This window comes from Salvelinus fontinalis, chromosome 12 (assembly GCF_029448725.1).
Source record: "Salvelinus fontinalis isolate EN_2023a chromosome 12, ASM2944872v1, whole genome shotgun sequence".
Taxonomy (NCBI): domain Eukaryota; kingdom Metazoa; phylum Chordata; class Actinopteri; order Salmoniformes; family Salmonidae; genus Salvelinus; species Salvelinus fontinalis.
The window spans coordinates 44216754-44236182 of record NC_074676.1 but is presented as its reverse complement, the minus strand read 5'-3'; the positions used below and the strand labels follow the sequence as shown (position 1 = coordinate 44236182).

Sequence of the window (19429 nt, the reverse complement as noted above, 5' to 3'; positions counted from 1 at the left end):
AACCCGTAAAACAAAAAAAAGGCACTAACTCACAGGCAATAAAGTCCGTGGCGGAGAGAAAGCCCTGCAGGGGCATGAGACAGCACATGGGAAAGTCTTTAATCTGCCTCGATCCTCATCAGAACAGGGGCATGAGTAATGCACGCTCGTCTCCGAACAAAGTACATTGCCGCAACATTATTGTATTTAATGGAATTATCCAACCCAATACTATCTCCATTTTAGTCATTTAGTAGACGCTCTTATTTCAGAGAAACTTACAGTAGTGAGTGCACACATTTCATACTGTTCCCCCGTGGGAATCGAACCCACAACCCTGGCAACATGCTCTACCAACTGAGCCACACGGGACCTAATATTGTCACCTGTATTGTCAAAAGTACAGCAGCCATTTCATTACAAAAGGATATTCAATGATTGATTTACAACATGTATGGTTGGTTATATAACTTCCGTTTCAGGTGGGTAGGATGGGATACAATGTTGACCTATACTACCAAAAACAGGCACTTATTATATCGAGGTAGGCTTAAAGTTGTTATCGAGGCAACACACACACACAGAGATTCAAGTCTGATCCAAGTGTTTCAATAATGTGAGTTAAAAGTGAGTCAATAATAATATAATGCAAGTGAATGACTTATGTCCCATAGGAGTTAGGCGAGGCCACTTAAGCTAAACGATGTGACCACATCGCTTCAGTTGGTTATGTCCGTAACGCCCAACAAAACTGAAGTCCCATAAATCACGTCAACATACAAAATATCTGTCCTCTTACTGCCGGGTTTGTCTTAAGAGTTCAATATAACACTTTTTAGCACATGGCTCTTCAGTTTTTGTACATAATCATTTTATATGCTACAGAGATATTTTAGATAATCAAATCACTAAGGCTAATGGACGAGACAAAAATACTTTGCCTAAGCTAAACGAGGTGAAGGTATTCACCAATCTGCTCTTTCAGCTCTCCCTAAAATTGCAACAACAAAAAAATACAGCTTTCAAAATATTACATAAAATCGCATCGTATTTCATGGGATATTACACTAAGTAATAGGTGATCTTCTGTTTGGAGTGCTAAAACCCTGTGGTGCTACTCTGTACAGCTGCGGCGCCAAAGAAACTTAATCGCTGGGTCCTCGTGACTGATAGATTACCACACTAAAAGTGTCAACGGGTCCTGAAGTGTTGCCTGAAGTGTGAAATTCCGACCTGCCCCGACACTTCCCACAATGCCATGCTTCTAACCATGCAAACTTGGGGATCGCCAGCCATGGCTGGTCCACACACACACACACACCCAAGCCCACACCCATCACTGACAGGCTTTGCCCCCCATAACTTGCTAGTAGGGAAGGCTTGGTAGAAAGCAGTGGACAAGTTCCTGCATATAAACATAGATATAAAAAGGAAGAGAAACATGAGTAAGGGAAAAAAAGCAGCTACCTAAAGAGAGGAAATGGAGGGAGAGAACTAGATTGATAAGGAGTGAAGCTGAGGTTTACTGACTCAGTCCAGACTGAGCTCTCACATCAGAAATTGTATGATGTTCCACAGCTACATCAATCAGCGCTAAAACATGCTTCCAGAATAAATAAACATCTAATCCGAATGGTATTTAATGCCAGTCAAGGGATCCAGGCCTACAATTATCTTTAAAAATCTCATGCCAGATGTTTGGTTGCAAAGAATGGTGAAAAAAATGTATAATTGGACCAAGGCTACATGAGCAAACAAAATCCTCCTGTAGGTATAGAATGATCAATTTACTGAGTGCCTGGATACAGCCATTAGCCGTGGTATATTGGCCATATCACAAACCCCCGAGGTGCCTTATTGCTATTATAAACTGGTTACCAACATAATTAGAGCAGTAAAAATAAATGTTTTGTCAGACCTGTGGTATACGATCTGATATACCATGGCTGTCAGCCAATCAGCATTCAGGGCTCGACCAACCCAGGTTATAAAATGGTCAGTTTACTCATGTTTCATGCCGCGAGTGTAGTACAACAGAAGATTGTCAAATCGGTTACATAACACTTACCATTACCTACATGTACTTGGCTTTAACTGAACGTGTTTCAGTTAAATGTTCTTTTCATGTTCTTTTAGCGCTGCTATGTCCCGACTTGGAAATCTAGGTTATAGGCCTAGGTAGACCCTAAGGCTGAAATCGGTTCAACTACAGCCTGAACAAGTTTGGCTGTCATTTGGTTGAGAGATGCAGCATGTTCACTTTGTGAGATACCAGTAATTGTTCCTTTGCAGGAGAACATCAAAGCACTTAGTGATTATTATCACCCAAATATCATGACGTTTGTACACCACACACTGCAAGGTATGAGTCCCTATACCTTTCATGAGATGCACACAATTAACGACTTATAGAATAAGACTTCTTGTATTGTTTTTGCTCATTTCCTGCGATTATATAGGATTTTGCCATGGCTAATGCTGTGTTCTTTTGCTCAAACATAATAACAAAATCTATTCTGCTAAAATGCACCGTCTAGCTTTTATTTTGGCGACTTAGCTCTCTCAGATGTATTTTCTTTTTAAGTACATATTTATTTTTTACTTTGTTGTTTGGACTTCTGTTTCTTTTAATTGCCCCAAAAAATGAACCCCCTTTTTCACCACAATATCAAATCTTGTCCCATCGCTGCAACTCCCCAAAGGGGTCGGGAGGCAAAGGTCGAGTCATGTTTCCTCCGAAACATGACCCGCCTAACCGCGCTTCTTAACACCCGAAGCTGGGCCAATTGTGCCCCGCCCTATGGGACTCCTGATCACGGCCGGTTGTGATACGGGCCGGGATCGAACCTGGGTCTGTAGTGATGAAGTGCCTTAGACGGCCATGTCACTCGGGAGGCCCCATGCCAAAGATTTATGGCATTAAAAACATCCTTGAACGCATTGAGCATCTTTTGCCTAATACAACATAGCCTTTAAATGATCTATAGACCGATTTATAGGATGACAAATGTTTTTCACGTGAAAAATTGCATAACACAAAAAAGAAACGTCTTCACTGTCAACTGCGTTCATTTTCAGCAAACTTAACATGTGTAAATATTTGTATGAACATAAGATTTAACAACTGAACAAGTTCCACAGACATGTGACTAACAGAAATGGAATAGTGTGTCCCTGAACAAAGGGGGGGGGGGGGGGTCGTCAAAATCAAAAGTAACAGTCTGGTGTGGCCACCAGCTGCCTTAAGTACTGTAGTGCATCTCCTCCTCATGGACTGCACCAGATTTGCCAGTTCTTGCTGGAGATGTTACCCCACTTTTCCACCAAGGCACATGCAAGTTCCAGGACATCTCTGGGGGGGGGGGGGGGGGGGGTGGCCCTATCCCTCACCCTCCGATCCAACAGGTCCCAGACGTGCTCAACGGGATTGAGATCCGGGATCTTCGCTGGCCATGACAGAACACTGACATTCCTGTCTTGCAGGAAATCACGCACAGAATGAGCAGTATGGCTGGTGGCATTGTCATGCTGGAGGGTCATGTTAGGATGAGCCTGCAGGAAGGGTACCACATGAGGGAGGAGGATGTCTTCCCTGTAACGCACAGCGTTGAGATTGCCTGCTATGACAACAAGCTCAGTCCGACGATGCTGTGACACACCGCCCCAGACCATGACGGACCCTCCACCTCGATGCCGCTCCAGAGTACAGGCCTTGGTGTAACGCTCATTCCTTCGACGATGAACGCGAATCCAACCATCACCCCTGGTGAGACAAAACCACAACGTCAGTGAAGAGCACTTTTTGCCAGGCTGTCTGGTCCATCGACGGTGGGTTTGTGCCCATAGGTGACGTTGTTGCCGGTGATGTCTAGTGAGGACCTGCCTTACAACAGGCCTACAAGCCCTCAGTCCCGCATCTCTCAGCCTATTGTGGACAGTCTGAGCACTGATGTGGGGATTGTGCGTTCCTGGTGTAACTCGGGCAGTTGTTGCCATCCTGTACCTGTCCCGCAGGTGTGAGGTTCGGCCGTACCAATCCTGTGCTGGTGTTGTTACACGTGGTCTGCCACTGCGAGGACGATCAGCTGTCCGTCCTGTCTCCCTGTAGCTCTGTCTTAGGCGTCTCACAGTACGGACATTGCAATTTATTGACCTGGCCACATCTGCAGTCCTCATGCCCCCTTGCAGCATGCCTAAGGCACGTCCACGCAGATGAGCAGGAACCCTGGGCATCTTTCTTTTGGTGTTTTTCAGAGTCAGTATAAAGGCCTCTTTAGTGTCCTAAGTTTTCATAACTGTGACCTTAATTGCCTACCGTCTAAGCTGTTAGTGTCTTAACAACCGATCCAGAGGTGCATGTTCATTCATTGTTTATGGTTCATTGAACAAGCATGGGAAATGGTGTTTAAACCCTTTACAATGAAGAGCTGTGAAATGATTTGTATTTTTACGAATTATCTTTGAAAGACAGGGTCCTGAAAAGTGACGTTTCTTTTTTTGCTGAGTTGCTAATCCTAATGGGAAATTAATTCAATATATTAAGTGCATACACAAAACGGTGATTCACGTGACAAATATAATTTGAGGTGGGAAAAAAACAACATTTTCAGTTGACTGCTCTACTGCACGAGGGGGACCCCAACAAAAAAGGTCTACTGCACGAGGGGGCCCCCAACAAAAAAGGTCTACTGCACGAGGGGGCCCCCAACAAAAGAGGTCTACTGCACGAGGGCCCCCCCCCCAAAAAAAGGTCTACTGCACAAGGCCCCCCCCCCCCCCAAAAAAAAGGTCTACTGCACGAGGGGGCCCCAAACAAAAAGGTCCTCGAGGGCTCACGCAGCTTAGCACAACATGAGATTGAAACTGCTGAGTCATCCATCCACTCTCGGAGAAGACTTCCGTGGCCTAGTGGTGGGGACTGAACTCAACTGACTAATGGCTCTTCTCCACAGTGCATTCGGAAGGTATTCAGACCCCTCAACTTTTTCCACATGTTGGTACGTTACAGCCTCATTCTAAAATGGATCAAATTGGGGGTTTATCCCCCTCAATAACCCATAATGACAAAGCAAAAACAGGTTTAATAAATGCTTGCAAATATATTATCAATAAAATAAAAAATGTAATACCAATTTTACATAAGTACTCAGATCCTGTACTCAGTACTTTGTTGAAGCACCTTTGGCAGTGATTATAGCCTGGAGTCTATATATAGCCTATAGCCTTGGGTATGACGCTACAGGCTTGGCACACCTGTATGTTTGGGGAGTTTCTCCCATTCTTCTCTGCAGATCCTCTCAAGCTCTGCCCGAATGGATGGGGAAAATTGCAGCACAACTATTTTCAGGTTTCTCCAGAGATGCTCGATCGGGTTCAAGTCCAGGCTCTGGCCGGGCCGCTCAAGGACATTGAGACTTGTCCAGAAGCCACTCCTGCGTTGTCTTGGCTGTGTGCTTAGTATTGTTGTCCTGTTGGAAGGTGAACCTTTGCCCAGGTCGGAGGTCCTGAGCACTCTGGAGCAGGTTGTCATCAAGGATCTCTGTACTTTGCTTTGTTCATCTTTGCCTCGATCCTGACTACTCTCCCTGTCCCTGAAAAACACCCCCACCCCATTCTGCCACCACGCTTCACCATAGGAATGGTGACAGGTTTCCTCCAGACATGACGCTTGGCATTCAGGCCAAAGAGATCAATCAGAACAGAGAATTTTGTTTCTCATGTTGCCAGTCTTTAGGTGCCTTTTGGTAAACTCCAAGTGGGCTTTTGCTGAGGTGTAGCGTCTGTCTGGCCATTCTACCATAAAGGCCTGATTGGTGGAGTGTTGCAGAGATGGGAGAATCTTCCCGGAAGGACAACCATCTCCACAGAAGGACTCTGGAGCTCTGTCAGAGCGACCATCGGGTTCTTGTTCACCTCCCTGACCAAGGCTCTTCTCCCCCGATTGCTCAGTTTGGCCAGGCGGCCAGCTCTAGGAGGAGTCTTGGTGGTTCCAAACTTATTCCATTTTAGAATGATGGAGGCCACTGTGTTCTTGGGGACCTTCAATGCTGTAGACATTTTTTGGTACTCTTCCCCAGATCTCTGCCTCAACACAATCCTGTCTCGGATCTCTATGGACAATTCTTTCGAGCTCATGGCTTGGTTTTTGCTCTGACATGCACTGTCAACTGTGGGACCTTATATAGACAGGTGTGTGCCTTTCCAAATCCTGTCCAATCAATTGAATTTACCACAGGTGAACTAAAATCAAGTTGTAGAAACATCAAGGATGATCAAAGGGTCTGAATAGCTATGTAAATAAGGTGTTTTTTTTTATTGTTAATAAATTTGCAAAAATGTCTACAAACCTGTTTTCGCTTTGTTGTTATGGGGTATTGTGTATAAATTGATGAGGGGGAAAAACCTGTTTAATCTATTTTAGAATAAGGCTGTAACGTAACAAAATGTATAAGGGAAGGGGTATGAATACTTTCCGAATGCACTGTATATATTTTAGCTCGCGCCTCTGAGTCTCGCTCATAACCCATGTTGTGGAATTACCTCAAGTAAGAGCTGTAAAGAGGCATTTTCGCTTGCAAGTTTCACTTCAACAAATACCTCAGAGAGCAGCTGTGAAGAGGTCACTTGGTAACAACCAGAGTAAGAAACCAAATGCCTGATTTTTTTTAAACGAGGCAGTCAGACACCCCTAGTGCCCAGAATGAGTTTATTAACGGACGAATGATACCAGACAGAAATGGAGAATTAGTTCTAAGAGAGAAGGGGAGAAAAAGTGAACTCGGAGATATTTAAAACTTGTAAAATAAAGAGATGTTTGTTTTGATGGGCGAGGGAGAAATAACTTGTAGTATTGGTCACCATCTAGTATCTGGATGTCACAGTGACATGACAATTAGCTAACGTAACGACAAGCCGGTGTAAATGACCAGTGTTGTATCAAGGGGCTTCCCACTGAGCAGCTGTATCACGTCGCTGGTGGTAGCTAGCCAATTTGTTCCATCCCACTTGATTATATTTGGAGTCGGATAGCACCCTACACAAGAAATAGCCTCTCCTGAATACGTCAAACATTATTGGATTAAATATATGCTAAAATGTAGAGACTGCAGTGAAATAATTGCTTTAGGTATGTGTGAGAAGGTTTGGGAATGCTGTCAGGCAGAGGCCTGACAGCATTACTATCTGGGTGACCTATAGCCCAGAGTCCGCATGGGAAACGTGACCAGAAACTTTGTGCATCCCTTTGGCATTGCTTTGTCAGATAATTACAAGAAAACAATTGTATTTAGAGCACTGCTGCACTTGACTGGCAGGTAAAGTCACATTCATCAAAACAGAGTGATTGCAGACACCTCCAAGTGAACTGAAAGCAGAAAAGTATTGGTCCTAGGATACAGCCTTGGGGCACACCTGTCCAGGCTAATATTATGTATTGGATCTGGCCCGAACCGTGGGTAATCAAAACAGTACCAAGAAATACAAGATCTTTATTGTGCTATTCACCGAAGAGCGCACATCATAATGACAACCGTTAAAAAGAGAGTCTTGGCCCCATGATGCCTGCTTGACAGGGGATTTAGAAATGAGCACTTCAGTAAATAGAGAGGCTTTGCACAACAATACCATTTTACAAATGAAAAAAAATCTGTGTTCTTAAGGGTTATACCCATTGGCAGCGGTTACCAAATACTCAAATATTATATAAAGGTGATGAGTGAAACGGTTCTTTTACATAATTTATGTATTTTATTTCAGATTAGGTTAAATAAAGAGAATATTTGAAGTACATTTCTTATTGGGTAACAGTTGTAAAACACAACCTAAACAAAACTAACTTGAATACATTTACCCTGACAGGTCAAATGCATCAACATGTTACCTGGAAAAAACCTGAGGCGGAGTTAACATATTCAACGTTATTTTTCTCATTTTGGGGGCCTAAACCTCTTTCGAAATGTGGTGTGAACAGAATATGAATGCAGCCACTAATACTCAGGTCACTCAGCTGAGTGAATCCTCTGTAAAACTGGATGATTTCCCCCCTCCCTAAATTCCCCCCCAAAAAACATAACCACAAGCCACATACACAAGACACTGTTCTCTTAAGCAGGAAAACATAGAACGATCCTGTACACAGAATGCAATGCAAGTGACTTGAGGCCAGGTGGCCTCCATTGTCTGGTATTCCTCATCCAGCGTAGCGGCCTCCGCAATTCCCTGCGCTACTACTTCCTTGGGAAAATATCCATACAGGATATGAACCAGAGGTAATGTGAGCTCAGTGCACAGAGACGGATGACTGAGGCAGAGTGAGTCAGCTGGATGGGGAGTCAAATAAAACAGTGAGCCCTGCAGTAGTACGGGTAGTCTCATAAGAGCCGATGCATTACGCTCTGGGAGATGTGGAGAGATTGGATGGCTCAAGGACGTGACTCTCAGTAGGGGGCCAGCTGTAACAGCTGTGCTGCTAGCCACCAACCATCCCTGCCTCCGTTCTTTAGGGGTCAGGATGTGGAGGAGGGTGAGGGGGGTCTTCTGACTCAACTGCACACTATTACCAGACAGATGGCTCCCCAGTATCTGGCTAAACGTTAATTCAGTGAAAGGTGGGCGCCAAAAATGTTTCACAGATTAGAAACAGCTCTGTGCCAAAAGGTGATGAATTTCTTGTGCATCTTTGCTGACACTGTCACAATGAGTCAATCCAAGTGAGAAAAACAGCTACTATATAGGCCTACACAGCCTAGCCTACTCAGCTGGAGTACAACAAGTAACTGATAACATTAGCATGGTAACCGGTACAAAAGACACGCCATCTGCTCGATTTGACCAAATCAGGGTCTAGTTCATTGACTCTGCCGGTTAAATAAAGCACAGAATTGGGTCCTGAAGCATGAGCGTGACACACTGAACTCCCTGTGTGTCCCCCCCTCAGGTCTACTCTAGCGTGTCCAGACAATTCCCTTTAAAACACAGTCAGTCACTCTCCAGTGAATGCCTGGGGTCCAATGAGCAGGCCTGTTGCACAGCAGAGGGCTGATGAGAAGTGTGAGGCAGCCACTGTGCAGCAGAGCAGAGCGCAGGCAAGAGAGCAGAGCGCAGGCAAGAGAGCAGAGCGCAGGCAAGAGAGCAGAGCGCAGGCAAGAGAGCAGAGCGCAGGCAAGAGAGCAGAGCAGAGCGCAGGCAAGAGAGCAGAGCAGAGCGCAGGCAAGAGAGCAGAGCAGAGCGCAGGCAAGAGAGCACGGCAATATGACAGACTGGGCTGATACAGCGCATCAGTTCATCCCTGCCTGTGCCACATACAGTGGCAGCGAACGAACAGGACACCAAGTGAAACGCTTCAGTTAAAAGGCTTTGTGCAGCCAGGCGGCATGTGACACTCCAACACATAACTTGTATCCTGAAATCTTTAAAGCTGTGCTTAGACAGCTAATAATGCAGGCCTGGACTGTACATACCATTACTAAATGACTACAGGGCCCAAGAATCCCAGGACTCATCTGCGCTGCAGCTAACATACGAGTGTGACAAGTCACACACACACACAACCTCCTTTACATACCGTACTCTGTGACAGACTCTTTAGACAACACACTGGATGCCCTGAGCCAACCTTTATGGAAATCAAAGCAACCGTAACTTCAGGCTTTAGGTGGCTGTCAACGTTGCATTTCTGAATGAAAGGGACGACGCAGAGAGAGGGATTTGAGAATGAATGCATCATGATTATGTTGTCAGGGTAGGTTTCATGTGGCGTCTTACCGCATCCTTTTTGAAATGAATCCCTCGTAATGCTCCCAAACTGTCCATTATTTTATTGGACGTGGTCTCCTTCGGTTTTCCACATTCGGGACATGACACTGACCGCCATGGTCACGGATAGGGTAAAAACCATGTCTTGGATCTAGTGCGTAGAGGCAAGACTCAAGGGGCTTAGTATACATTAGTCACCACACCCTTGAAGGCATAGAAGGTAGGTAAAGTGGCTCGCAAAGGCCAAGATATGCCACGTTACATAATTTGCGTCACAGTTGATAAGAACCAACAGTGTATAACATTATCCTAAATCTGTACCATGGAAACTATAACTAAAAGGAGAGTAGGAAAGGAGTGAGGTCACCCAAATTGCTCGGTCACCAAATAACAGGCAGGATTTACACCACTTGGTGAATGACAAAACACACACACGCACTGATTAAATCCTAGTCTGTTGTGAAACGGTGTCAGATTAGTGAATTAAAGTGTTACATCTCTACTCCGCCAGTATGAGTCACATCCGTTGCCCTGCAGAAGCTCAGCACAAGAGGAGGAACAGGAAGTGCACAACGCTGACAAGATGAAACATTAGAAACTAAAGTTTTAAAAAACCGAGGATGTAGTTTGACAAAAAAATATATATATTAAAAGACAAAGCAGGAAAGTAAATTCCTTTAAGACCGATCTGAGCAGAATAAAATGCACCCAGAATAATTTACATTGCTCATTTAGGAATGTCAGATTTAAAATTGCTGAGAATAACCCTCAGTGTGGCCTCTATTTTTCACCCTCTGTCTCCACTCAATGTGAACCTAAAAAGCCCCAGAAGGTGGTTCTCCTACACGGTTGATAAAGCCTCCCTCTCCTCTCAAACAAAGACTGTGGTTTGTATTCATCGCTGCGGTGATTTGACATGCTGTATATTTTCTGTCTCAAGAGTCTAGCAGGTCCCCTGGTCCATAATCAGACACACAGAGAGAGGCAGAGTGGGTTGATCAATATGACAAATGGTGCACGTCCAAAACAGTTCAGAGTGGGATTGATATCATAGCCCAAACCGCCTGACATTCACAAGAAGAGGAACTAACAACAAACTGATCTAGTTGTTCCTCAACTCACACATACACTCAAAACATCCCTTAATAATCCAAGTGACAGGTTCCTCTGACAACCCCAGTCATAGTTGTTGTTCAAGGAGGCCATCCACAATGAGGATACGAGAGGAAACTTTTTTTTTTGTCCAAGTGCCAAAAAACTTATTTTTAGTGATGGGGGGGGTGGGCAAAGAAACTGCCCGGGGTAAAATAACTGACAGTGATGGGCTCCAGCATGGGGTAGGAAAAGGGCCACAGCATAACTCGAGAGGAGACATGAAATATGACGGAGGCCCATTGATTAAAAACTGCCCATCTCTCTACCACACCATGGATGCTTTCATGTCGCACTCACTCAACACTACCTCCGCTCACAGGAGGAGCCCGGCTGTCAAAGCAGGGCGAAACAATTGTACAGATGACCTACTCACGTAAAGGAGGGCAGAACATGCCCCCATACACGTCGACAAGGCTGTAGTGGAGCGGGTCGAGAGTTTCAAGTTCCTTGGTGTCCACAACACCAATAAACTATCATAGTCCAAACACACCAAGACAGTCGTGAAGAAGGCACGACAATGCCATTTCCCCCCTCAGGAGAATGAAAAGATCCAGCATTGGTCCCCAGATCCTCAAAGTCCTACAGCCACACCATCGAGAGCATCCTGACCGGTTGCGTCACCGCCTGGTATGGCAACTGCTCGGCATCCGGGGGTACTTGTACTGAGTCAATGTATGGTGTTCCATTGGAGGAAAGGGGAAGAGCCAGAGTACATAGTTAGAAAGGCCAATCAGAGCAGCAGGCCCACTAATCAATATAAGGGTGGGGGGTGGGGGTCTCAGCGGTGACACAGAAGGGGCGTGGCTCACATGCACACACTAAAACCAGTCACTTTGTTAAGTAGGGCCACCACAGGGGCACAGGACCCAATGCTGGGTCCTGGAGTGACCACATGACGGCATAAAGACTGAATGTACCTCAAGTCGGTGTTGCCTAGTTACTGGGTTTTCCTCTTAAGAGTAGCCAAGGTATTTATCTAAAAAAAAAAAAAAATCTGTGATAAAAACAGGTTAAATAATTGATTGCCGATGAAGATGTAGTCCTAAGTTAGGATCCAACTACTACGCCCCACTAACCTCACAATTGAGAGTCAGGCTGAGGGGAATCTATCCAGGGAGTTATAATTCAGTTGAAGACCATACCATTCTGTTGAATGAAGCCAATTTGTCCCAAGGGCATCCTCACTGGTTTATTTGGCTAAAAGGACAGCATTGATCATAGAAGATGCCAACCTTCCCAAACTGAAGACTCAATCGCTCCGCAGTCGCACTGCGCCACCCAGCGTTGTTTTAATAAAGACCAGAACAAACAATGAGACTTGGCCCTGACCTGGTTTCACATAGGAGTTGAAATTGTGTACAGAACAATGTGTCTCTGACTGTAGGAGTAAACATGTCTCTCCCTAGAAGATGCGACATGATTTGAGAAGTGTTTCTTACGTTTGGATAATTTTGAATTGTCAGGAAGTTTTATATATTTTATCTGAATATTAGCTGATAACATAATAATCTAGAGCCTAGCTGGCTCTGCTAGCCTGCTATCTCCCCTTTAGGATACACACAGGCTAGCCTCCCAGCACACACTCCAAGGTTAACCAAACTTCAGCACAAGAACATAATGCACACGTGTTTGTGAGAATCTATAGGAAGCCTCTCGAGAGCCTCCAAAAGTCAATAAACAGTGAGTACAAGTGATCAAGAATCAGTCTGAAATGTGAGCGATTTCAAGGACTGAGAAAATCCCATGTCAACATCAGGCCATGATAGAACTGAGCTAAACAGTTGACAGAGACTAGACTCAATCCAGCCATGTCATCTCATTGCTGACTGGAGCACACCCGTCGGCCTGTCCTCTCCACAGACGTCCTGCTTCCCAAATGACACCCTATTCTCTATAGGACTCTGGTCAACAGTAGTGAACAAGGTGTAACTTTGGATGCAGACCTGCTGCCATCATGGCTCCATGGTCAGCTGTATAGGGCTCCCCTGATGTCACGGCCAACATCCGAGAACGATTAGAAAATGGGCACGGGCTGTTCCCCGATGACATTACACTGGCAACAACTTGCCCTGTCCATCATTATTCCTCCCTCTCTACCCCCTATTTATGAGGTGTCATGCTAGGAAAAGATCCAGAGAACAAACACAGGGCTCCATGCTCGGAGAGTATTACTTTTAGTGTCATTTATTTAAGAGCCTCAACACAAAAAGGAGGGGGAGGGGGTAAATATGGGGTTCTGAGTGTCTATAACAAAGTGAGTTGTTATCCTGTGTTTTAGTAGGCACTAGGGCTGTCCCCGACAAAAATATAATATAAAATCGACCAATGGACTTCTCTGAATTTTATTTTTCCATATAAGGGAAAAAGACAATCCATGTCTTCGGCACCGGGGGAACAGTGGGTAAACTGCCTTGCTCAGGGGCAGAAAGACAGATTTTTACCATGTCAGCTCAGGGATTCAATCCAGCAACCTTTCGGTTATTGGCCCAACGCTCTAACATACTCACACTGTGTGTTTTTATAAAATCAACTATATGTAGACTACGGAGCTTGTCTGATGCTTTAAGCACACTGTGATTAAATAATGACACACAAACGACTCAAGAGGGAGCCAGAGATCAAGATAGCCTAACCAGAAGAAAAAAACCTGTTCCCGAACCTCCTCTTCCCGCTGCTGCTGGCCTTCACAGATTCTGCCATTAGCTCCCGGAATTGCTGGTAATAGGCTACACCAGGGGTTGGCAACCTTCTCCATTTGGAGTGCCATTTATCTTACCATTTCTACTGATCTGCATGTTTTGGTTTTCATATGCTTATTTTAATGGAACAGTTTAATTTATAATAAAGACCTCATATCTGAAAATCATTGAATTGTGATTAATAACTATATTAAAATTACACAAATGTAAAAGTAACTTCTTTACCTCTACCTACATATTACCTCAACTAACTAGTGCCCCCGCACATTGACTCTGCACCGGTACCCCCTGTTGAAGTCGGAAGTTTACATATACTTAGGTTGGAGTCATTAAAACTTGTTTTTTATATCGTGTTAACAAACTATAGTTTTGGCAAGTCGGTTAGGACATCTATTTTGTGCATGACACAAGTAATTTTCCCCAACAATTGTTTACAGACAGATTATTTCACTATCACAATTCCACTTGGTCAGTTTGACTGTGCCTTTAAAGAGCTTGGAAAATTTCAGAAAATGATGTCAAGGCTTTAGAAGTTTCCGATAGGCTAATTGACATCATCAGAGTCAATTGGACGTGTACCTGTGGATGTATTTCAAGGCCTTCGTTCAAACTCAGTGCCTCTTTGCTTGACATCATGGGAAAATCAAAAGAATTCAGCAAAGACCTCAGAAAAAAAATTGTAGACCTCCACGAGTCTGGTTCATCCTTGGGAGCAATTTCCAAACGCCTGAAGAACCACATTCATCTGTACAAACAATAGTACGCAAGTATAAACACCATGGGACCACGCAGCCGTCATACCGCTCAGGAAGGAGAGGGGTTCTGTCACCTAGAGATGAACGTACTTGGGTGCGAAAAGTGCAAATCAATCCCAGAACAACAGCAAAGGCCCTTGTGAAGATGCTGGAGGAAACAGGTACAAAAGTATCTATATCCACAGTAAAACGAGTCCTATATCGACATAACCTGAAAGGCCGCTCAGCCAGGAAGAAGCCACTGCTCCAAAACCACCATAAAAAAGCCAGACTACGGCACATGGGGACAAAGACCGTACTTTTTGGAGAAATGTCCTCTGGTCTGATGAAACAAAAATGGAACTGTTTGGCCATAATGACCATCGTTTTGTTTGGAGGAAAAAGGGGGAAGCTTGCAAGGCGAAGAACACCATCCCAACCGTGAAACACGAGGGGTGGCAGCGTCATGTTGTGGGGGTGCTTTGCTGCAGGAGGGACTGGTGCACTTCACAAAATAGATGGCATCATGAGGAGGAAAAGTATGTGGATATATTGAAGAAACATCAAGACATCAGTCAGGAAGTTAAAGCTTGGTCTCAAATGGGTCTTCCAAATGGACAATGACCCCAAGCATACTTCCAAAGTTGTGGCAAAATGGCTTAAGGACAACAAAGTCAAGGTATTGGAGTGGCCATCACAAAGTCCTGACCTCAATCCTATAAAAAATGTGTGGGCAGAACTGAAAAAGTGTGTATGAGCAAGGAGGCTTACAAACCTGACTCAGTTACATCAGCTCTGTCAGGAGGAATGGGCCAAAATTCACCTAACTTATTGTGGGAAGCTTGTGGAAGGCTATCCAAAATGCTTGACCAAAGTTAAACAATTTAAAGACAATGCTACCAAACACTAATTTAGTGTATGTAAACTTCTGACCCACTGGGAATGTGATGAAAGAAATAAAAGCTGAAATAAATCATTCTCTGTAGTATTATTCTGACATTTCACATTCTTAAAATAAAAAGTGGTGATCCTAACTGACCTAAAAGAGGGAATTTTTACTAGGATTAAATGTCAGGAATTGTGAAAAAAAATTGTTTAAATGTATTTGGCTAAGGTGTATGTAAACTCCTGACTCCAACTGTAGCCCCGCTACTGTTATTTTATTGTTGCTCCTTAAATTATTTGTCATACATTTATTTTCTTAAATCTGTATTGTTGGTTAAGGGCTTGTAAGCAAGCATTTCACTGTAAGGTCTACCTACACCTGTTGTATTTCGGGCACATGTGACAAATAAAACTTGATTTCTATTGCCAACTATGTAAAAAATAACCTGCATAAAGCCAACAAATAAAAACATTGCAGCCTGCAGGTAGAAAATATCCTGATAAAAATACATCTACGCATGGCCTGTGTGCAAGGAACTTCAAACATTGCATAAAATATATACTAGACCCTCAGTTTCAGTGCTCTCCAGACAGACACTGCTGTATTTGCGCAAAGGATAAGTAATGAGGTAGGCCTATTTGATGACATTTACACTGAATCTGAGCGTGACTTTTTTTCAGAAATACTATCAGATCTCCAAATGAGCACATTTACAAGCCTACATTTGCATGCAGGCCAGGTAGACTAGGCATACTTCTGTGCGTAATCAGGTGCGAGTCCTTACTCAACATTGACAGGAGCGTTCCAAACAAAACACAATGAATAAATTGACAAGTCGTAAATGTAATGAAATAAACAAAAACTTGTTTCTCACAAGCGTAGCCTAGGTTGTGCACTCCGCAAACAACGTGTCCACTCCGACAATGACAACTTTAAAAAGAATAAGAATAAGAATAATAAATTGAATGCATTAACAGAAATTACAGTAACCAAATGAAGATTAGAAGATTAGAAATTATGGGAATTAAGGGGAAATGCACTACTGATGAGCCATTCCTGCGGTCTCGATAAATGTAATACAAAAAATAAAATTAAATAAATCAACTAGTCTACTAAAACGGGCTCAGCCCTAGTAGGCACTAATGAAACATTAAAAAGGATTCCTTCCTCCATGCCAGTTCTCTCTGGCGCAGTTCTCCCCCCTGCCACCTTGTCCCCCCCTGCCACCTTGTCCCCCCCTGCCCTTCTGCCCCCAAACTCCACATTTACCTTCTGAACACAACCGCAAGAGATGTTTTTACATACAAGTAAACATTTCCAGGAATAGCATACCTCACACTAGCCTTGGCAAGAGGAGGCCTTCACTACACAACATTGAGTATGACCGCACTGCTGCAGAATGCCACGGGAATGTATAACATGATGGCAGTCTTCCAGAAACAGCCCTCAGTCCCTCAGCGCTACACAGTTTTCTAACACTTGAGTTTTGTTTACATCTTAACATGATGCCCATTGACACCACATTGAGAGTGAATGGATAAACACCTTGTCTGGACACTACATTACACAGATAAGGTTTGAACATTGAGCTAGGCCCTCCAACATTTGAAGTGAATTTAAAACAAATCTCTTACCCATCCTCATCTCCATCCATGGGAATGGCTATCCCGAACAGGCTGTTGACGGTGGGAGTGGCCAGCTGCAAGCTCTCAGGGATGAAAGACCTCATGACATCTTTTCCTGGGGTTGTATTGGGCTGAGGTAGGGTGTCCGACCTCCTGCGGCTGTCGTCCCCCTGGCTGGCCGTGGGAAGACCCTGCCCGACTGCTCCAGCTGTGGCCTCACCGTGAGCTACCTGGGCCAGGGGGAGTCCTCCTGGGTCAGGGGCCTGGATTGGCATGCCTGGGGGGGTGTTGGTGGCACTGGGCACTGTGGCAGGCACATTCTGGACAACGGAGGCCCTGCCCACTCCTCCTGAAGGCTGAGGATGACTCACCGGCTGCTGTAGGGCAGGAGACAAAACAGCCCCGCTGGCTACCTGCAGCAACAGCCCATGGGTCGAGGCTAATGGCCCGCCGTGCAAAGACCCAGACAGCTCCCCAGCCTGAGGGGTGTTGACAGACGAGGGGCCGTGGCTCGACAGAGGCCCCACAGAGAGGGAGGCCATGGGGTGGGTTTGAGGGCTGGAGCCCTCAGGCTGTAGAGGGGCTAAGTGCTGCTGTCGATAGTCCAGCTGACTGGGGTGCATTCCAGAGGGATGAGCGGAGTAGGCAAACTGCTGGGCCTGCGTGGCAAGAGGCACAAGGGGGGATTTTTGCAGCATGCCACCTTGGGGCACGCCGTTGTGGCCAATAGGGTGAAGCATTTGGGGGACATCGGGCTGCACGTTGACCTGTGCCTGGGATACCGTCGCTGAGTACCCTGTGGGCTGTAAGGCATTCGCCCCGCTCCCTGTCTGGGGCTCTAGGCTGTAGCCTTGCTGCTGAAGCTCCGGAGGGTGGCCATGGTGGAAAGTGTAGTAGCCACTATCACCTGTGGACTCCTGAGCCTGTGTGGAGAGAGTACTAGGAGCAACCACATTGCTTCCTGTGGTCCCTAGCCCACTGTCTGCATTGTGGTCAATGCTGACAGCATGTTTTATGCTATCCACAGTCCTGCTCATGCTAGAGCCCTCAGAATCTCTCTCATAGAACTCAATACATGTCCATCTGCCCCGTCTGAAGGGCTCTCCTGTACTGTGGTCAAGTTTTATGACCCTGAAACGTGAACTACAGCTTGTCGTCGTTGTAGAGCTAGGCGCCGCGGGGGGCATCTGAGATACACTTGGGGAAACATTCGCAGCAGGGCCAGCGTTGACTGTTGTCGGCTGCTGAGTGGCCGAGGTTGGAATGGAGGGCTGACTCGCAGCTGGTACAGGAACACTACCCCCTAGAAAGTGTGGGTTGACATGGCTCAGGCCTGTACTTCTAAGAGCATGGCCCCCATTAATAGGACCTGTTGCAGCCATTGGCTGCCCCTCTTGAAGTAAATGTAAGGCCATGACAGCTGCCTCCGCTTCCCCTGCATTGTTTAAAGTCTCCTCGGATGAACTTCGATCACATACTCCCGGATCGGCCAGGGACACGTCGAATATTTTGGATGACACATCCTCGGTCCTGGATTCGTCCGGGTCGTCCAGACTCTCGGTGTCATCCGTGATGCTACTGGCCGCCACCTGAGCCTGTGTCACACTCGTGATCTGAAAACAACTCTTCTTCTTTGCTGGCATTTTTGACATGTTGAATATCTTTGCTAGTCACTCAAGTGACTGTCTATTTCCTTGATAAGTGTTTCGTCTGAGATCAATAAGTGATAGCTTTTAACGAGCTAGCTAAAGAATTCACAGATTATAGCAGGCAAATATGCGACATATTCCTTGCTCCCCTCTCCTGTTGCAGATTGTCTGTAAAAAAAGAACCAGCCCCCCGCCCGAAATCGGACAGGGTAACGTTAGCTAGTCTCTGTGTGACAAGTATCCCGATATCACCACCTCCTCTCCTCCAGTTCTTCCGAACCTGGCCTCCTGCGTGCGTTATTGTACCGGCCCCGGAGTTGCAAGCAGACCCCTGTTGCAGTTACCGCTCACCAGCTGCTACCAACACTTTAGTCTGAGGCGGGCTCCGTTCACCACTCTCCCTTTTAGCTGGCTAGCTAATGTAGCTAAAAGCTAACCAAATAATAGCTATCGGTGTCGTTAGTTCGATCCTTACCTATAAACAAGCCTGTACGACATCATGTAAACAAGTCCATATCCTCTTCCAAATCTTCACATAGAATCTATATCCTCCGATAGACAGAAATTCCTGAATTTAAGAAAGTTTATCTTCCTCGTCCTCTGGTTCTCTCACTATTTAGAGCTGCTGCTATGACACAAACCTACTTACTAGCAGCAAGCTAACTGCCGCTCTGCTCTTCCTCTTACCACTCGACAAGATGGCAAAAAAAAACGAACAGCACTCTGGGAGGGTTGCGCATTGACTTACGTAAATCATTGGAGAATTCGAATGGGATACGCTGATTTGCTTTTATATCGTAAAAATTCATGAAATTTTTTTTTTGTCTTAATTTGAGTTTAGAGTTAGGCATAGTGTTAGAAGTGTGGTTAACGGTTAGGTTTAAAATCAGACTTTAGGAAAATATATTGTAGAAATCGGTGGGGTTTATGTAACTTGTGACGACCATTC

The 19429-nt window shown here is 45.1% G+C and overlaps 1 protein-coding gene across 1 annotated transcript in view; it reads right to left on the bottom strand.

The window, feature by feature from the left end:
* The window catches only part of LOC129867476 (TSC22 domain family protein 2-like), a 43865-nt gene extending 24680 nt beyond the window's left edge, over positions 1-19185 (bottom strand). The window contains exon 1 of the mRNA XM_055940913.1: positions 16841-19185. Within this exon, the coding sequence (XP_055796888.1) occupies positions 16841-18483 (1643 nt within the window). The 5' untranslated portion in view covers positions 18484-19185. The remainder of the gene's footprint in view (positions 1-16840) is intronic.
* Positions 19186-19429: the final 244 nt, after the last annotated feature.